Raw genomic sequence first — 19,083 nt, forward strand, 5'->3', positions numbered from 1 at the left:
GTAGAATAGCCAAAATGATTTGGAAAAGAAGAAAAATGCTGGACACATTATACACCCTAATTTCAAGATCTACTATAAAGGTTCAGTAATCAAGGCACTGTGGTATTGGCTTTAGGATAGACAAACAGATCCATGCACAGAAATAGAGCCACCCATAAACTGTCAGCGCATTCTCTGACAGAGCTGCCAAATTAACCCTATGCTGAAAATGCTGAAAATGTAGTCTTTTTTACGAATGATGCTGGAACAACTGGATGGAGAACTATTATGGGAAGATAATGAATTTCTATCCACACATCTCAACAAATACAGATCTGTGGATCATAGGCCTAAATGTAAAATTAAAACTATGAGCTTTGAGAAGAAAACGTTGATGCATTTTTTTTATAATCTTGGACTAGGCAAGGACTTCTTAGAGAGGACACAGAAAACACTGGCCATTAAAAAAAATGATAAATTGGATTTCAAAACTTTAAAGAATTTCAGTTTATGAAAATATACCATTAAGAAAATGCATACAAAGCCCCAGACAGGGAGAATAAATAATTAGTTGTACTTTTACATAATAATGATATAGGAAGTACAATGAAAATAATATTCCATTTATATTATAATATATAAAATACTTGAATTCCAGGCACAAACTCTAACAATGAAACAAAAGAAAAAATAATTGGAAAGCCATACCTTATGCTTGATTGTATAGACTATAATAAAGATGACAACACTTCCTAATTTAGTTAAGATATTTTAATGGAAGACTAATTAATTTTTCTCAGGATATTTTAAATGACATTTTTAAATGGGATTTCCAAGCCAAGGAAACATGCCTTTGTTTTTAGTTTATTAACTATTTCTAATAGTGCATTTTTATCAGATTGGATTGTGGCAATCAGGAATTCTATAATTGGTCTTTGATTTGTTAGTGGATATTCAAACAAACCTTCAAAAAAAGGTCAAGAATACTGGAATAAAAATTAGGCCATGAGCAGCCCCAAATACCATAACAAGAAACATAATCTTAAAAAATGTCCTGAAGATGTATGCTTTAGCTGCAGATAAAACACACACCCCTATTACTGTTGAAAGTGCACTTTGTAACACTGGGTAGCCTAGCAGATACAATGCCTCAATTATTTTTTGGTTTACTGAGGGCTTAGAACTGGAAACAAATGCATAAGAAATGTGTGCAGAAAAATCAAAAGAAAACCCTATACAAATGACAAGATTAATCATGGATATGGAATCAAGATTGACATTCCAGAATGCCATGAAACCCGTTACTCCCACAATCACAGAAGCAATAGCAAAGGTTACCCACAAAGAACACAGTGGATGAGGAATTAACAATAAGGAAACAATGAACATAGCGGTTGAAGCAACAATGACATTTCGAACAGTGTTTTCTAATATTGCAGTATACTGATCAAAATATATGAATGCCTGGTTATACACCATTAGGGGAATTTCGCACTTTTCGGCTCTGCTTCGTAACTGGGATAACATCATCTTCTTATTGGTGGAAGAAGAAACACCCATGGTCTGAATGAAGCCCCGGGAAGCAATGATTTCATGTGATGATGAGATATTAATATCATACACAAAAAGTGGAAAATGCGTTAAAAAATTGGGCAAACCGTTCATAAAAGTGTCCTTATCATTTACATCTTGTCTGTTGTTTTCCATATATTGCACATACTCTCGTAACCAAAACTCTGTAAGATTTTTATCTACATAGTCACTGTTTTCCAAATCTGCCAGACATATTTCCAGTTTTCGCCTAGCATCTTGATCCCAGTAGTCGAGAGTTTCAGTAACAATAACCATAACCCTGGGACCATAATCTGAGAAATATTCTTCTTCTACATTAAAATACGGTGTGATGTAGGAATCGTCACTTGCCAAATTTCGAAGGTCTAAACCTTCCTGCACTTGGAAACACCCATAGATACTACTTATGATGTACAGAATGTATATAAGCACTACAAAAAACTTGGACTCAGTGCTTGTGAGAAAAGGGCCAAAATAGTCTCGAAAGAACAAATTCATTGGATGGACATCAGTTTCTTGTTCATCCGGGAGAGAATCACACGGGAGACAGCAGGACCTCTTTAATGAGGAACATTTTTGGTTAGGAGTTTCTGGCTTTTTCAACCAGCGCAGACAGACTACTTCTCTTTTACCATCCAGTGCCATAAATGCTCCAAAACAGGTGATGTTATAGAAATAACAAAAGAGCAGGGTTGTTCCTGTATAGATGCAAAAGTATTGTACGGACCTGAAAGAGGTCATAATCCCTGTATAGAAAGCCAGGACGTTGGTGATGGTGGTAATGGTAATCGACACGGCCACTTTGGAATAGACACTGGACAGCCGCTGCTTGATGTTATCCATGAGGCTGGTCTTCTGCCAGGCAGAAATCATTATGAACATATCATCAACCCCAACACCTGTTAAAAAAAAAAAAAAAGGAAACAGTCTTCATACATGTGAATATCCATTACAAATTAAACACATAAACTCAAACCAGCTTCTTTGTCTATCTCTTAAGGTTTTATTGATCTCACCCAATCTGTGCTTTGACACTACTTTCTCTGTGGCTTTCTCTGGTGGCCTCTGAATCTACAACAGTGTTCACCCCCTTCCTCTGTAATAACTCTGGGCTTCGTACGTACTCCCATAATTTGTACGTAGCACGGGCTACTCTGCTCCCAGTCTTCATGTAGGCTGGTTTAATGATGAGTCAGCAAACCTGTTGTGGGTGTTAGTCAAAGCAGGATTAGCAACATGTCTTTGATTCCACTGGATTACTTGAGAGACCGTTTTCCCGCATAAACCGTTGTACACGAATGCACAAACACATCAAGCCAACATTCTGCTGCTTAAAATATAAGCTGGACTTATCTGTTCCACAGTTAGCATCTAACTATCAGTGTGGTATGATTTGAGGGGCAACACAGAGTTCACACACATACACACACACACACACACACACACACACACACACAAATACCGTTTTCCTCCCAGCCTGTTTTTGCTACCCAGAATGTTATCATTTACACTTACTTTCCCAGGTTAAGGCATTGTTATCAAAATGCAAGGACTCTTGAGATCAGACATATGCCCGAGGTAAATCTTAAGAATCCCTTACATATGAATGCCTACTAGGTAATTCTATTCCACAGGGATGTTTCATGACTGGTTTGGAATACAGAGGACAGAAGAACATTTGAGGTCTTTGAAATCACCACTGAAAACTTGGAAAGGACTAGAAAGAAGAAAGGGGATTAAGAAGGACAGCATGGCATGTTGCAAATCGATTTCACCTCCCTCAAGCTTTCTACTAACGTCGACGCTACTTCCACTCATGTATATTGATACAAACTCAATAAAATAAACGAGTAAACTATAAAGTGGAGGAAAATGCTGATCTTCTTTTCAATTTGGGGGGATCGTCTCCATGGGAGGGTACTAGGAATTGCAACTTGCCTCTGATCAGATGTTCTATGGGTCTGATCAAGAAGGCAGAAGGTTCTAAATCAACATAAGTCTACATAGCCTGTCACAAATTGCATCCTGACATCCCACGGCTAGCGGCTTTGAGGATTTCAGTTGTACTCAGCTGGACAGAAGGGAAGAATCAGAAGTACTAAGGACCAAAAATGAACTCTCTGACATTTATTAGGTATTTTAAAACTAATTTTATTATTTATAGAACCTCATTCCGAAATTGTCCTTGCACATTTCTTGCTTGAGTTGCTTAAGTCACGCACACACATACACACACATACATAGAGCCATTCACATTCCTGTGAATACACAAACCATACATTACTGGTTTACATTCAATCAATTATATACACCTTAACCATAGTGATTAATGGCTGTGGGGGACAGTAGGTGTCTACGTATGGTTGTGTACGTGGAAGTGATGTCCTGACATCCAGCATACAGCTCATCCATTGTCTCCCCTAGGAAACCAAATACTACTGCTTCCAAGCTCTTTCCTTTCTCAAATATAAACACCTTTGTTTTCTCATGCTTGTTATAAAATAAATTCTGAAAGTACAGGAAAGTACAGAGAAAAAATTTAAACAACTGTAACTCCACCCTTCATTTTGACATATATCTGTCCAGAATTTGCTCCATACAAATATGCGCGTATGACTGTCTCTATTTCAAACACCCTGTTTCATAACCAGCATTTTTCATCTCACCTTATATAGCCACCTCTTTCTAAGGACTGAATAGGATTCAAATTTTTAATATGCAATGTTTGAGGTGCCCAATCCCATGTCTATATGGGATTAGATGGTTTTCAAAACCTTCCTGTTCAAAATAATGCCAAAAGGAGCATACTTGTTCTACTTTTTGAGCACTTGTCTAATTATTAGGATAAATTCCTAGAAGTGGAATTGGTAAGCCAAAGGCATTCACTGTTTAATTTTTGAGTCTTTTGCTTTGTTGCAAAATTGGACTAAAAGAAGGGTGTACCAGTTTACAATTTTCCCTGAGCAGGCTGAGTGTTCATTTCCATACAACCATCCTTCAATCTTGCTGATATTTATTAATCTGATAAGAAACAAGGTGTCTCACTTTTGGTTGAATTTGTATCTGTTGGTTAATTGAAAGGTCAAATTATTTTTTTTCTTATATTTCCAGTGATTCATATTTTGGATTTTTGGGTGTGTGTGTGTGAACCGCCTGTTCATGTCCCTTGTCTGTGTTTTTCCATTTGGGTTTCTAGATTTTTCTACCTCTAAAGACACGTAATTCAATTTGATTTTCTTTTTCCTCTCACCTCATTTTGGATCTATGGAATCACCTAAATATAATTATTTTGCTTAATGTAACCTAAATTCCTTCCCTCATCTGCCCTGCACCCCCACATATACAATGCATAGCCTCGTGTTTTGTTTTACTCACCCAGAATAAGAAACGGTGAATTTGCAACTATGATCACAAATGGCACCCCAATGTACAACATTAGACCAAAGCCGCTCACCACTGCCAAGGCAGCGGAAATCACTCCAAAGGCTGCAGCCCACATTTTGTTGCGTACACAGTCACACCTGTAAATTTGGAGGGGAAAAATCATGGGTTTTGTGGTGGTGGCTTCTATACTGAAATTCCATCAGTTTATAACATTCTCGACTTGGGACACCTGTTCAGAAAGCTCTTGGGCAACAATTCCCACACCTGTTTACTGGAGACGTTTAATTCCCAGGCACTATCCCAGACCAAGTGGGAAAAAGGAGAGAGGGAACAGAAAAGTTATCTGTGCTTTTACCAAACTTCCTGGGTGATTCTTCTGCAGCTCAGCAAGCACTACTCTACTGACTGGTAGTTGAGAACCACAAACACTTCCCATGGTTAATTCCGCTCTGCTCTTCAAAGGGAGCAAATGGAATACAACAGCAAAGGGAGGGCAAGCTGTAGCAGAGAAAGTACCCATGTCCAGTGCTCTTTTCACCCAGCCCTTGACTCCAGCTAGCCACAGAGGCAATCCTAAATAGCTCCTGTATTTCAGAACCAGTTCAGTAAGTATTGTGGTTAGCAAAATGTAGAAAGACTCCTCCTAAAACGTTGTTGAGATTCTCATCTACTGCTGAAGTGGGCTTTAGAAAAGTTGCTGGTAATTGCAAAAGAATTGGAAATGTAGTCCATTTTGAATAACACAGCCTGTGCCTGTTTCCCAGAAATAGGAATATATAGACAGCATTTTAAAGTATGGATTCAGTACTTCACCTACCCAACAACCACAACATTACATTTTTTAAAAAGATTATTTATTTATTTATTTGTCAGAGAGAGAGAGAGAGCGCCTGCGAGAGCACATAAGCAGCCTCCCAGCTGACCAGGAAGCCCAATGTGGGGCTCGATCCCAGGACCCTGGGATCATGACCTGAGCTGAAGGCAGACACTTAACCGACTGAGCCACCCAGGCGCCCCCCACATTACATTTTAAAATACTGACAACGATCTCTGGTTTTATATTTCACTTGCTTGTTAACTGTTTCAAAACAAATGACTGATACTCATCTCCAAATATTTTTAGAAGGAGAAAGAAACTAAGTTTGGATTGAAAACTGGGGGTCAACTATGGAAATGGAGGCACTGATTCTAATACAGCAGAACATGACTAAAGACCTCTTACTGTTGTAACAGTAACATAGCTAACCTTTCTTATTATGAAAAAAAATTTCTACACCATGGTTGTATTTCACTTTTTTTCAACCCACCAGTGCTAGGAGTTAAATTCAGGGCCCCACATCAACCACACATGCAAAATTCTAGAGCAAAAGTAAATTGCTTTGTTAGAATAAAATTTGATTATCATAAATACCGTCTTAAAGCAGTACTGGTTTATAGCAGGTTAAAATAAGAAAGTAACAAAGATGAACTTTGAAATCAGAAAGATTAAGGAGGATAAAAATTACACATGACACATTTATTTCCATTCCCTCTTTCAAGTTTCCGGATTCTTTGGTGTGAATTTTTCAGAGGATTGGAGAGTATGACTGTACTTTGACTAGTTGCTGAGTTGAATTTCTCTCGATGACTTTTATTTTAGTGTTCAATAGACAATGGAAGAAAAAATTTGGAAGTGGAACACTGTAGGAGTTCAGTGAATACACTTGCAGATATTCCAGTCCCCTAGAAGGATTTTGTTTTAAGCAGTTTATCAGAATGACCTAGGAGAGCCTTAGAACTTTAGATTTCCTGGAACCTAGCTACACAGGTCCTGATTCAGTAGGTTTGTAGTGAAGAAGCAGAAGCGATACGTCTAAAACTTTCCTCATATGATTCCAGTGCTCAGGCCGATTGGGCATCACTGGCAGCAAAATGGCCAGTCTTCTGAATTTTTTATTCACTTAGCATAGAAGGGCAAAATTAGAAATTATCGCACTTAGAAAACAATCTATATATTTCATGTGAGACCCACATCTTCCTTGAAAGGCAAAGATGTCTCCCATGAGTAAGCAATAATTTACAGTGTATTTGAGAAAGGAAAGATTTTCCAGATTGTCTCAGAAACTAATCTAATATTTGGGGTAAGTTTTGTCATTTCCAAAATGTGAGACAATTCTGAAATAGTCTAGAAGCTCAATATATCACTACTTGCTGTAGAATAAGGTTCAAATTAGAGCATAAACTTGAAAAAGTCTTACTATTGTTCATATGACTTTGCTATAAGACAATAAATACAGAACCCTAAAATGAATTCAAATGAGAGTTTTGTGTGAGGCAAATGCATGTATGCAAGAAATAACCTTCATATGTAAGTATATGAGACAAACAGGATGGGCAATGTGTTAAGGACTGTCTAGGAGGCCTCGGCCAGAATAGAGATAAGTGATTCTCAGTGATAACAGAGCGGTATGAGTGGGAGATGTCTAAGGAACTTAGAAACACTCTTTTTTTTTTTTTAAAGATTTTGTTTATTTATTTGACACACAGAGAGAGACAGCCAGCGAGGGAGAGAACACAAGCAGGGGGAGTGGGAGAAGAAGAAGCAGGCTCCCAGCAGAGGAGCCTGATGTGGGGCTCGATCCCAGAACGCTGGGATCACGCCCTAAGCCCAAGACAGACGCATAACAACTGTGCCACCCAGGCGCCCCTAGGAACTTAGAAACGCTCTTAACAGGAAAATGGGTTTTATTTTTGAGCCCAGAGAAGGCATGAATTGAACCACCACGGCAGCATCTGTACCTTAAGAATTTTCCTGCCCCCTTTCCTCTTCTTGGGCATGCTCCAGTCCAGGAGCCAGCTTAGCAAGATGGGAAGTAGGAAGAGAAGTGATAGAAGAGGGCTGGTGAGTCCCTTTTTACTCCATTAAGGGCTACCCCACGCAGCATGCTCTGGCTAGGAGTGCTGAGGGGAACCTGAGCTTTGAATCTAGTTACCAGTTTTGTTTATTATGTGGACATGGACGTTTTAATTCTGACTGGCGGATTTTGTCTTACCTAAGAATGACCCCAAAAGTCACAGGGCCTGCCTGCGTTTTCATGGGGCAGAGGAAGAACTCACTCTACCTACAAAACTTCAAGGGAATAAAGGGAGACAAAAACAAAGTTGCTTTATGTTTATGCCTCATGAGTCCTATGTGGTCAGTATGTTGGCTACATACATATCAAGTCTTCAAAGACAAACAGAAATCATTTTCTAATTGCCTTCGGCACAAGGTTCTCTGTATCACTGTCCATAATCATTTGTAAAGGTAAGAACTGATATAAACTTGTATCCTCAGAACCAACTACCTAGTAGACAGGTTTTGTCGAGCCAGTTGTTGGTAACTTGTAGGCTCTACGCTAGTTTAACATTTTTTTTTACTCTACTGACTTTAACAAGATTGAATTTTTTCTTTTCCCTGCCCCATTTTTCCTCCCTCACTTGCACCCTCCCTCCCTTCCTCCCTCCTTCCCTCCCTCCCGCCTACCCTTCCTTGTTAGTATTTTGGTTTGTTTGTTTTCTAGGGGATGAGGTCTTTCTTTCTAGAATAACAAAGCTGGGAGATAGTTCTACTGACTCTAGAGAGGTGCCCATTGTGGTTCACTCCCTCTACTACTGGGGCTTCATTTTTCTCTACGTTAAAATCTAGAGAGTTGAATTCTATCATTTGTTCCCAAACCAACCTACACATGAGAATCAACTAGAGACATTTTTGAAATACAGATGTTCGAGCTGAGCCCCCAGAGACTTGATTCAATACAGCCGGGCCTCCGAACATGTGGGTTTAGAGTTCTCTCTGTGACTCTGCTGTGAGAGTCACTGGAATGGTATAATCTGTGGGGTTCTTTCTACACCTAAATTCTTTTGTTTACTGATATTTTTCATATTTGAGCTTTCTGATCACAAGAGCCCCAATTAACCCTAATGCCTAGATAACAATTTTTAAGTGCTTAACAAGGTAAACCCCACATTAGAACAATGAAGATATCTAAATCAATTAAATTAAAATTAAATTAGAGATTAATTTTTTAATATAATTAAAAGTACTAGTTCAAACTTATAATAGAAATAAGGGCTTGCTGTTTAGTTCTATCGGCATATCTGCCTCCAAATGGAATAATTAGTCATAATTGGCACAATATGTAAAGTAAAAAACATATGCCAAATCAAACAAGACTGACCACAGTTTCCTTTTACCTTTTCTTTTTTTAAGATATTATTATTTTTTTGTCAGAGAGAGAGAGAGAGAGAGAGCACAAGCAGGGGGAGTGTCAAGCAGAGGGAGAGGGAGGAGCAGGGTCCCTGTTGAGCAAGGAACCTGATGCAGGACTCGATCCCAGGACCCTGGGATCATGACCTGAGCCAAAGGCAGACAGATGTTTAACTGACTGAGCCACCCAGGCGCCCCTGGCCACAATTTCTTTATTTCTTTTTACTATTCTATCTGATTGCACACTATTGCTAATGGGGGGGGGTGGAGTTTTCAACAACAACAAATACAAAAATTACAAGGTATACAAAGAGAGGAAAGTATGGCTCAAAATATGTATGAAACAAAATAAATCAACAGAAAGCATCCTTGAGGAAAGACAGAGATAGGACCTACTAGACAAAGTCTATAAACACTGTTCTAAATATGCTGACAGAGCTGAAGGAGAGCACTGACAAGGAAATAAAAAAAAAATAACGTTTGAGCAAAATGATAATGTAAATAAAGAGATAGGAAACTTTTAAAGGAACAGAACAGAAATTCTGGAACTGAAAAGTACAGCAACTGAAATGACGAAAAAACAAAACACTAGAGGCTAGAGGTGTTCAACAGCAGATCTAACAGGCAGAAGAATCAGTGAACTTGAAGATAGGACAATTGAAAGTAGGGAGCCTAAGAGGCAGAAAGAAAAAAGGATCAAGAAAAGTGAAAAGATAACCTCAGAGATCTGTGGGATACCAGCCAATAGACCAACATACACATTATGGGAGTCCCAGAAGAGACAGAAAAGGGGGCAGGAAGAATATTTGAAGAAATAATGACTGAAAACTTCTCAAATTTTATAGAAGACATGAAGCTACAAATCCAAGAAGCTTAAGGAACACGAAATAGGAAAAACTCAAAAAGACCCAGACTGAGACACATTATAATCAAACTGTTGAAATCCAAAGCCAAAGTGAGTCTTGGAAGCAGTGAGAGGAGCAACTCCCCACGTATGAGGGATCCTTAATAAGTATAAAGCTTGATTGCTCATCAGAAACCATGGAGGCAAATGGATAGTGGCATATTTAAAGTGTTAAAAGAAAAAATAGCCATCAACTGAAAATTCTGTATCCATCAAAACTGTCCTTCAAAAATGAAGGAGAAATTGGGGCACCTGGGGGGCTCAGTTGGTTAAGCATCTGCCTTTGGCTCAGGTCATGATCCCAGGGTTCTGGGATGGAGTCCTGTGTCAGGCTCTCTGCTCGGAGGGGAGACTGCTTCTCCTGTTCCCTGCAGCTGTCCCTGTTTGTGCTTTCTCTCTCCCTCTCCCTCTCTCTCTGTAAAATAAATGAATAAAATCTTTAAAAAAATGGAGGAGAAATTAAGACACTCCCAGATAACCAAGAGCTGAGGGGGCTTATTACTATTAGATCTGCCGTATATGAAATGGTAAAGGGAATACTTCAGATTGAAATAAAAGAACAATAAAAAGTAATGCTAAGTCATATGAGGAAATATAGGTCTTGGTCAAATATAACATCAAATATAATAGCAAGTATTATTATATTTTTGGCTTATAACCCTACATTTTATTGCCTATACAATTCAGAACATAAAAATAATTATAAATCTATGTTATAGGTATACAGTGTATAAAGATGTAATTTGTGACAACAACAACATAAGGGGGGGACAGCGATGTATAGAAGCAGCATATTTGTGTGTGTGTGTTTATGTTTAAGAATTATTTATTTGATAGAGAGCAAGAGTATGAGTGGGGGGAAGGGCAGAGGGAGAGAATCTTCAAGCAGACTCCATACTGAGCACAGAGCGTGATGTGGAACTCAGTCTCACCACCCATGAGATCATGACCTGAGCTAAAACCAAGAGTCAGACACTTAACCAACTGAGCCAACCAGGCACCCCCGTATTTGTGTGTTTTTGAAGTTAAGTTGGTATCAAATTAATGTAGATTGTTTTACATTTAGAATTATATGAATCTCCATGGTATAGACAAAGAATTTCTTACAAAATCATTGCCAATGGAAATGACAAGAGAATCAAACAGGTCATTAGAAAAATAGAAACTAAACATTCAAGAGACATATGGATGAAATGAGGGGAAAAGCTATAAGATATACAGAATACAAATAGCAAAATAGCAGAAGTCTTTCCTTGTCAGCAGTTATTTTAAATGTAAATGGATTAAACTCTCCAGTCAAAATGTAGAGATTGACAGAATGGATAAAATAACATGATTCAACTATATGGTGTCTACAAGAGACTCAGTTTAGATCCAAAGACATAAACAGATTGAAAGTTAAAGAATGGAGAAAGATATTCCATACGAATAGTAACCAAAGGACAGCAGGGGTGGATATACTGATATAAGACAAAATAGACTTTATTTTAAAAATGGTTAAAAGAGACAAAGATGGACATTATATATTGATAAAAAGGCCAATTCATCAAGAAGATATAAAAACTACAAACATACATGCACCCCCAATAGAGATGCAAAATACATGAAACAAATATTGACAGACTCGTAGAGAGAAATAGGTAGCTCTACCATAGTAGCTGGAGAATTCAATATACCACTTTCAATAATGAATAAAACATCCAGGCAGATAATCTATAAGGAAACCTAAGAAATGGACAACACTATAAATCAGTTAGACCTTACAGAGATATATAGAACACTCAACCCAACGATAGAAAACATACATTATTCTCAAGTGCACATGAAACATTCTCTGGAATAGATCATATGTTAGATTACAAAACAAGTCTGAAAATGTAAAAATATTGAAACTACACAAAGTATCTTTTCAACCAACAATGGAATGAAGCTCCAAATCAATAACAGAGAGAAAACTGGATAATTTAAAATATATGGAAATTAAACAATTCACTATTAAATAACTAATGGGCCAAAGAATAAATCACACGGGAAATTAGTAAATACTTAGCAACAAATGAAAACAAATACACAGCATACCATAACTTACTAGATGTAGCAACACCAACGCTCACAGATAAATTTATACTACATTTAAAAAAGAAAAAAGATCTTAAATCACCTTATGGTACTAGACATCTTGTAGAAATAGAAACAAAACAAAACCCAAAGATAACAGAAGAAAGGAAAGGAACAGATTAGAAGAGAAAAAAAAAATTGAAAATAGAAAAACAAAGGAGAACCAACAAAAGTAAAAGTTGGTTATTTAAAAAAATCAACAAGTTGACAAAACTTTATCTAGAGTGACAAAGAAAAAAGAAGATCCAAATAACTAAATAAAACATGAAAGTGAAGATATTACTACTGATTTTAGAGAAATAGAAAGGATTATAAAAAATACTATAAACAACTTATACCAACAAATTAGATAACCTAGATGAAATGCACAAATTTCTAGAAACACACAAATGACCTAAACTGACTCAAGATGAAATAGAACATCTCAATGGACATGTAACAAGTAAAAAGATTGAATCAGTAATCAAAAACCTCCCAATAAAGAAAAGTCCAAGACCAGATCATTTCACTGGTGAATTTTACTAAACAGGTAAAGAAGAATTAACACCAATCCTTCTCAAAGCCTTCCAAAAGATTGAAAAGGAAGGAACACTAATACCAATGCAAGACAAAGACTACAAGGAGAAAACTACAGATCAATATCTCTTATGAATATGGATGCAGATATCCTCAATGAAATTCTAGCAAACCCAATTCAATAGCACATTAAAAGGATTATACATCATGACCAAGTGGGATTTATCCCAGGAATGCAAGAGTGGTTCAACATGGGAAAATCAATCAATGTGATATGCCACACTAATAGAACAAAGGATATGATCATGTGAGATGATCACGTGATCATCTCAATAGTTGCAGAACAGGCATTTGACAAGATCCGATACCCATTTATGATAAAAACACTCAAAAACCAAGGAATTGGAATGAACTTCCTCAAAATGATAGGGAAATCATCAATCTCACCTAAAGCAACCTATAGATTCAACACAATCTTTATCACAAAATTCCAATGGCCTTTTTTTTTTCTTAAGAAATGGAAAAGCCAACCCTCAAATTCATATGGAATTGCAAGGATCCCTGGATACCCAAAATAGTCATGAAAAAGAAGAAAAGAATTGGGAGGACTGAGATTTCCAGATTTCAAAACTCACAACAAAGCTAGAGCAATCAAAACAGTGTGGTACTGGCCTACCAACAGACATCTAGGCTAATGGAACAGAATTGAGAGTCCAGAAATAAGCCCATACATCTACGGCCAATTGATTTTTGATGAGGATGCCAAATCCAATCAACTGGGAAAGAGCAGTCTCTTCAACACATGGTACTGGGACAACTGGATTTCCATATGTGCAAGAATGAAGTTAGACCTCTACTGACACCATATACAAATATGAACTAAAAACTGATCAACAACTTATATATAAGAGCTAAAACCATAAAACTCTTAGAAGGAAACACAGGGCATATATGCACGACCTTGGACTTTTCAATGGACTCATAGATGTAACACCAAAAGCGTAAGTAGCAAAAGAAAAATGATAAAAGATAAATCGGATTTCATCAAAATTAAAAGCTCTGGTGCATTAAAGACATTATCAAGAAAGTGGAGACAGTACATGGAGTGGGAGAAAATATTTACAAATCATATGTCTTTTTTTTTTTTTTGAGAAAGAGAGAGAGAGCAAGAGCATGAGCAAGAGGGAGGGGCAGAGAGAGAGAGAGAAAGAAAAAATCTTAAGTAGGCTCCTCACCCAGCATGGAGCCTGACTCGGGGCTTGACCTCACAACGCTGAGATCATGACCTGAGCTGAAAACCAAGAGTTGGACGCTCAACCAACTGAGCCACCCAGGTGCCCCTACAAATCATATATCTGATAAGGGTTTAATATCCAAAATACACAAAGTACTCACTAACAACAGGACTCAGCAACCAAAAGACAAACAACCCAATTAAAAAATGGGCAAAGGACTTGCATAGACATCTCTCCAAAGAAGAGAGGCAAATGGCCCACATGCACATGAAAAGATACTTAACATTATTAGTAATTAGGGAAATGTAAATCAAACCACACTTTGCCACTACCCAGATGGCTATAGTCAATAAAACAAAAAGTAACAAGTGTCAGCGAGGGTGTGCAGAAATTGGAACCCTTATGCATTGCTGGTAGGATACAAAATGGGGTAGCCTCTGTGGCAAGCAGTTTGGCAGTTCTTCAAAGAACTACATAGAGAATTCTCATACAACTCACCAATTCAGCTCCTAGGTATATACTGAAAAGAATTGAAAATAGGAGCGCAAACAAGTTTTTGTACACCAGTGTTCAAGGCAGCATTATTCACAATAGTCAAAAGGTGGAAACATTCCAAGCACTCATCAGCAGGTAAGTGGATAAACAGTGCTATTTATATATGATGAAATATTAGTCAGTCATAAAAAGGAATGAAGCTTTAATACGTGCTATGTCAAGGTTGAACCTTGAAAACATTATGCTAAATGAAATAAGCCAGTCACAAAAGAACAAATGTTGTATGATTCCACTTATATGAAATCTTTAGACTAGGCAAATGCATAGGGATAGAAAGTCGGTAAAGGTTAACTGGGACTGGGGTTGGGGGAAGGGAAACCGTGGAGGGTTACTGCCTAATGCTTATACAAATTGTTTGGTCGTGATGGGTGCACAACAGTGTGAATGTAATGCCACTGAATTGTACACTGAAAGATGATTGAGATGACATATTTTATATCTTTTATGTATATTTCACCACACACAAATATTTTTTAAAAAGAGTTAAACAGGGGCGCCTGGGTAGCGCAGTAGTTAAGCGTCTGCCTTTGGCTCAGGGCGTGATCCCGGCATTCTGGGATCGAGTCCCACACCGGGCTCCTCCGCTGGGAGCCTGCTTCTTCCTCTCCCACTCTCCTGCTGTGTTCCCTCTCTCGCTGGCTGTCTCTCTGTCACATAAATAAATAAAATCTTTTTAAAAAAAAGTTAAACAACCAATAAAACTGTTTTACCTGTAGCATGATGTGATTGCAAATAATATGATTAGAAGGTATGCCAAGTGAAACAAAGGGATCACTGTCATAGAAGTTGCTTCAAATTCCAGTTGTCTGGAAAGTGATGTAAAGTAGACCACCTGCCACAAAAATATACTCAAGTAAATAACTTTTCATTCCAATATTTGCATGTGAGTTACAAACACTATCAAAACACTATAGCTTATTCACTGAAACATGTTAGAATTTAGTAAAAGATCAAAATATGTGAACTATGACTTTAAAGATAACATAGATTTGCTTCTTCCCACAAATTCATGGCATGCTTTCCAAAGTTTCTTGCAAAAACCCAAAGTTTAAAACTCTTGAATATACAAAATCTGAGTTTTATTTAAGACCATGAAATCATTAATAGCTACAGAAAAGTGTCGCTTTTTCTAAATTGTATTAGGCTGTTGTCTTTTACTATTTTAATTGCATTGATATTTCGGAACCATCTGGTATTCAAAGGCTTTTTCCAGTAGTGGTCTCACTTGGCTTATTCACAAGTATTAGTAGGCTTGCTCGCCCAGCATTACAGGATAGCTAGCATGTGCCTGGCACTATGCCGTAACTTACTTGGAAAATGCTGAGCCGGTTCTCTTTACAAAAACACCATAGAACTTCTGCTTAGAGGTTTTCTTTTGTTTTGTTTTCAATGAACTCCAAACAAGTTTTAGGGGCTCCCCCAAACAGCAGAGACTAACTAAAAAGAGGAATCACAAAGTCATTTGACTAGGAAACCTGATGATCAATGTCTGTACTGAACAGACCTACCTTGAAGATGTAGGATTTTTGTTTTCCACCGGAATATTACTAAGGATTTAAGATTTGTGGCATCCTTTGATGTGTGAGATTAAGGACGTTGGATTAAGTACGGAATCGGGTAGAGCACTCCCAGCTTCAAGTCAAGGACTCCTATCCAATAATCAGGGACTGCTCCTGCTATGATCCTTGGAAAAAGCGACCTCCTTCCTCCCACCTTCTCCTGGCCTCCCTATAAAGCCCAGCCACCAGGTACCTGGATCTTCTCCAAGGCCAGACTTCTTTCGATGTTGCTAAATTGGTTCAGGAAATGGATCAACCACCTCTTGCTAAGCTCATTGACCTCTCCATCCTCCGTCTGCAGGTAGTACAGTAGCCGCATGGCCTTGGCCTTCATGAGTAACTGGGCCATTCCCGTCCTCTTGCCTAGAAAGGTTCCTCCAATGGTGCCGGCCAGGTAGATGGGCTGCCCTGCTTGGCTGAAGATTGGGAAGGGGAGGTTTCTCAGGTCGAGGTTCTTGTTCATCTGCCAGGCAGACAGGAGTGGGTTGGAGGGCACGCAGAGGCCCTGGTTCTTAGCGCACACCTGACTGTAGCGGATCTGGGTTCCGTTTTCCTCTGTCACATACAGATTCTGTACCACGTCATCCAATCGACTAATTTCTTCTAAGATTTCTTGTTCTAGCAGTGAGGCAGTGTTGGAGACCGCCAGAATACAAGCGAAATTGACTTCGGTGCTCTTCCTGGAGATGGAGAAGCGGTAAGAGTCGTTGGCGGTGAAATGTCCCTGCACAAAGCGCCGCTCAGCCTTGGCCGGGCTCCCTATGGGGGTGTACTGCTCCTCGAGGTTTTCTTCCTCATCTTTGGGCAAGTAAATCAAGCCCGTGCCCAGAGCGGCCGTCAGCACCATGGGCGCCAGCAGGAAGATCCAGGGGTGCGAGCCCACCTCCCACCCCAGCCTTCCGAAGGTGCGGGAGAGGGGCGTCTCCAGGCAGTCGGTGTGGCAGCGGGGTCTCTCCGACAACTGATTTTCTGACCGTGCTGCCCGCAGACTGGAACGCCTGCTCACTGACACCGACTGTGAACGGGACGCCCCAAGGGGCTGCGTGCGCTGCCCTGAAGCCCACTTAAGCTCGGGTTCCCGTCCTTGACTTGACTCCAAGAGCCGCTCTGACTCCTGCCTGGAGGCGGGGAGCGGCTCTGCCCGCGGGCCAGCCTCCACCTCCGACGGCCTCCCGGAGTCTGGCCCAAGCCCGGCCTCGGGTTCCCGCCTCGCCTCCGGCTCCGGTTGCGGCTCCCGCTCGGGCTCCCGCTCAGCCTCCGGCTCCGGCTGCGGCTCCGGCTCCTCCGGCTCCTGCTCCAGCTTCTCTGCTGTGGACTCGGGCTCCCGCTCCGCCTCCGCCTCGGGCTGGGCCTCCGGCGCAACCTTGGAGGGACTGAGGCTCATTTCCGGGAGGGAAAGGCAACGTTCTCAAACTGGACAGCGGGTTAGACAGCAGCTACCGGGCGGAGCGCTCATCTCCACCCCACCCGACGGTTTCCTGGAGAAATTCTATGGAAGTCTGTTTGAACTCGGGCTGCTCGCGCCCGGAGCCTGGAAGCTTCGTTGGGGAGCACGTGTTTTGACCCAGAGCCTCAGTAGCCCCAAATTCGTCTGTGGCCTGTGCCCCCAGGAGTTTGGTGAATACACAAACACTTCCTAAAGGTGAGTAAATGCGTGCCTGTTCAACAAGACTTGCATTTTATTGGGGGAATTTGGCTTGTACACACACACACACACACACACACACACACACACACACGTGTTCTAACCTTTCTGGGATCATCCAGTAACCCAGTTCTTGGGTAAGGTGAACCTGGCACACTTACTTTATTATTTTTATTGACTACAAACCTAACATATACATGCTCCTCGTAAAAAGTTAGAAGTCAATATGCAGAATGAAAAGTGAGTGCTTATCTTTGGTCTGTCCCACAGTTCCCAGGATGGAGGGACCCCCGCGTTCATGTCACCATTTTTATGAAAGGCCTCACCTACCTTTTAACATGCAGGGAACTGAAAGGCAGGTGGCGAGCGGTTCCTAGAATTATGAACATTGCTTGCCATGTTTTCCATGGTTGGCAGTCACTTGGCATTAATTGTGATTTGTGTTACTACAACATTTTAACGAAATCTCCAGATTGCAAGACTACCAAGTCCGAGAGTTTAAGGAAGATATCTTTAACACTATTTTAAAGGAGAAAGAAATAGGAGATATTGTTAAGTTGGCTTTCCAGAAAGCCATTGTTTGAGAGCGACCTTAATAACCACAGATGGCGCCCATTTTCTCTTTTAAAAGTTATGGCAGATGGGACCGGGGATTCCTTTTCTCCTTTATCTGCGTGTTGCAAGTCCTAGTTATAGCTACATTTTGAGTTTATCGTTGATGTGCCATACATCTAGTGGCATCTATATCACATTGAAATGAAGGAACTTATTCGGGAATTCCATTTGTTAAACCATATCTACATTAGGGAGAGAATGGCTCGCTGGTTTCCTAAACATTTAGGATGAAATGTTAGAGGGAGGGTGTTCACAAGTACTCCATAATGTATGAAACCAAACCCCTTACTGCCTCTTACTGCCCATCTTTATGGTATTTTTTTAGCACAGCATCAGCGTGGTGTTTTTTTTTTAAGATTTTATTTATTCATTTGACAGACAGACAGCCAGCGAGAGAGGTAACACAAGCAGGGGGAGTGGGAGAGGAAGAAGCAGGCTCATAGCGGAGGAGTCTGATGTGGGGCTCGATCCAGAACTCTGGGATCACGCCCTGAGCCGAAGGCAGACGCTCAACGACTGAGCCACCCAGGCGCCCCAGTGTGTGGTTTTTTTTTTTTATCTCAAGACACAACCACTAAATTTCTACAGTTGCTCATAAATCAGCCACCGTGAAGTACTAAATTCTATAGAAAAATATGTGCCTCGAGATTTGAATTTATCCAGTTTCTTCATTCTGGTTTATTGATTATAGATCATTTACTTTTACTAATCTAGTTATCTAGATTACTAATGTTTGTGTGGGTTTAGAACGTCAATAAAAAATACCACTAATA

The 19,083-nt window shown here is 39.7% G+C and overlaps 1 protein-coding gene across 1 annotated transcript; it reads right to left on the minus strand.

Annotated features, from left to right (window-relative positions):
* Positions 1-945: 945 nt before the first annotated feature.
* Positions 946-17,434, minus strand: PTCHD3 (patched domain containing 3). The gene is made up of 4 exons (XM_002929579.4): positions 16,244-17,434; positions 15,202-15,323; positions 4,927-5,072; positions 946-2,450 (listed from the first exon to the last, which is right to left on the minus strand). The coding sequence occupies exons 1-4, from the start codon at positions 17,432-17,434 to the stop codon at positions 946-948; spliced, it is 2,964 nt and encodes a 987-aa protein (XP_002929625.4).
* Positions 17,435-19,083: the final 1,649 nt, after the last annotated feature.

Source organism: Ailuropoda melanoleuca, chromosome 15 (assembly GCF_002007445.2).
Source record: "Ailuropoda melanoleuca isolate Jingjing chromosome 15, ASM200744v2, whole genome shotgun sequence".
NCBI classification, from domain to species: Eukaryota; Metazoa; Chordata; class Mammalia; order Carnivora; family Ursidae; genus Ailuropoda; species Ailuropoda melanoleuca.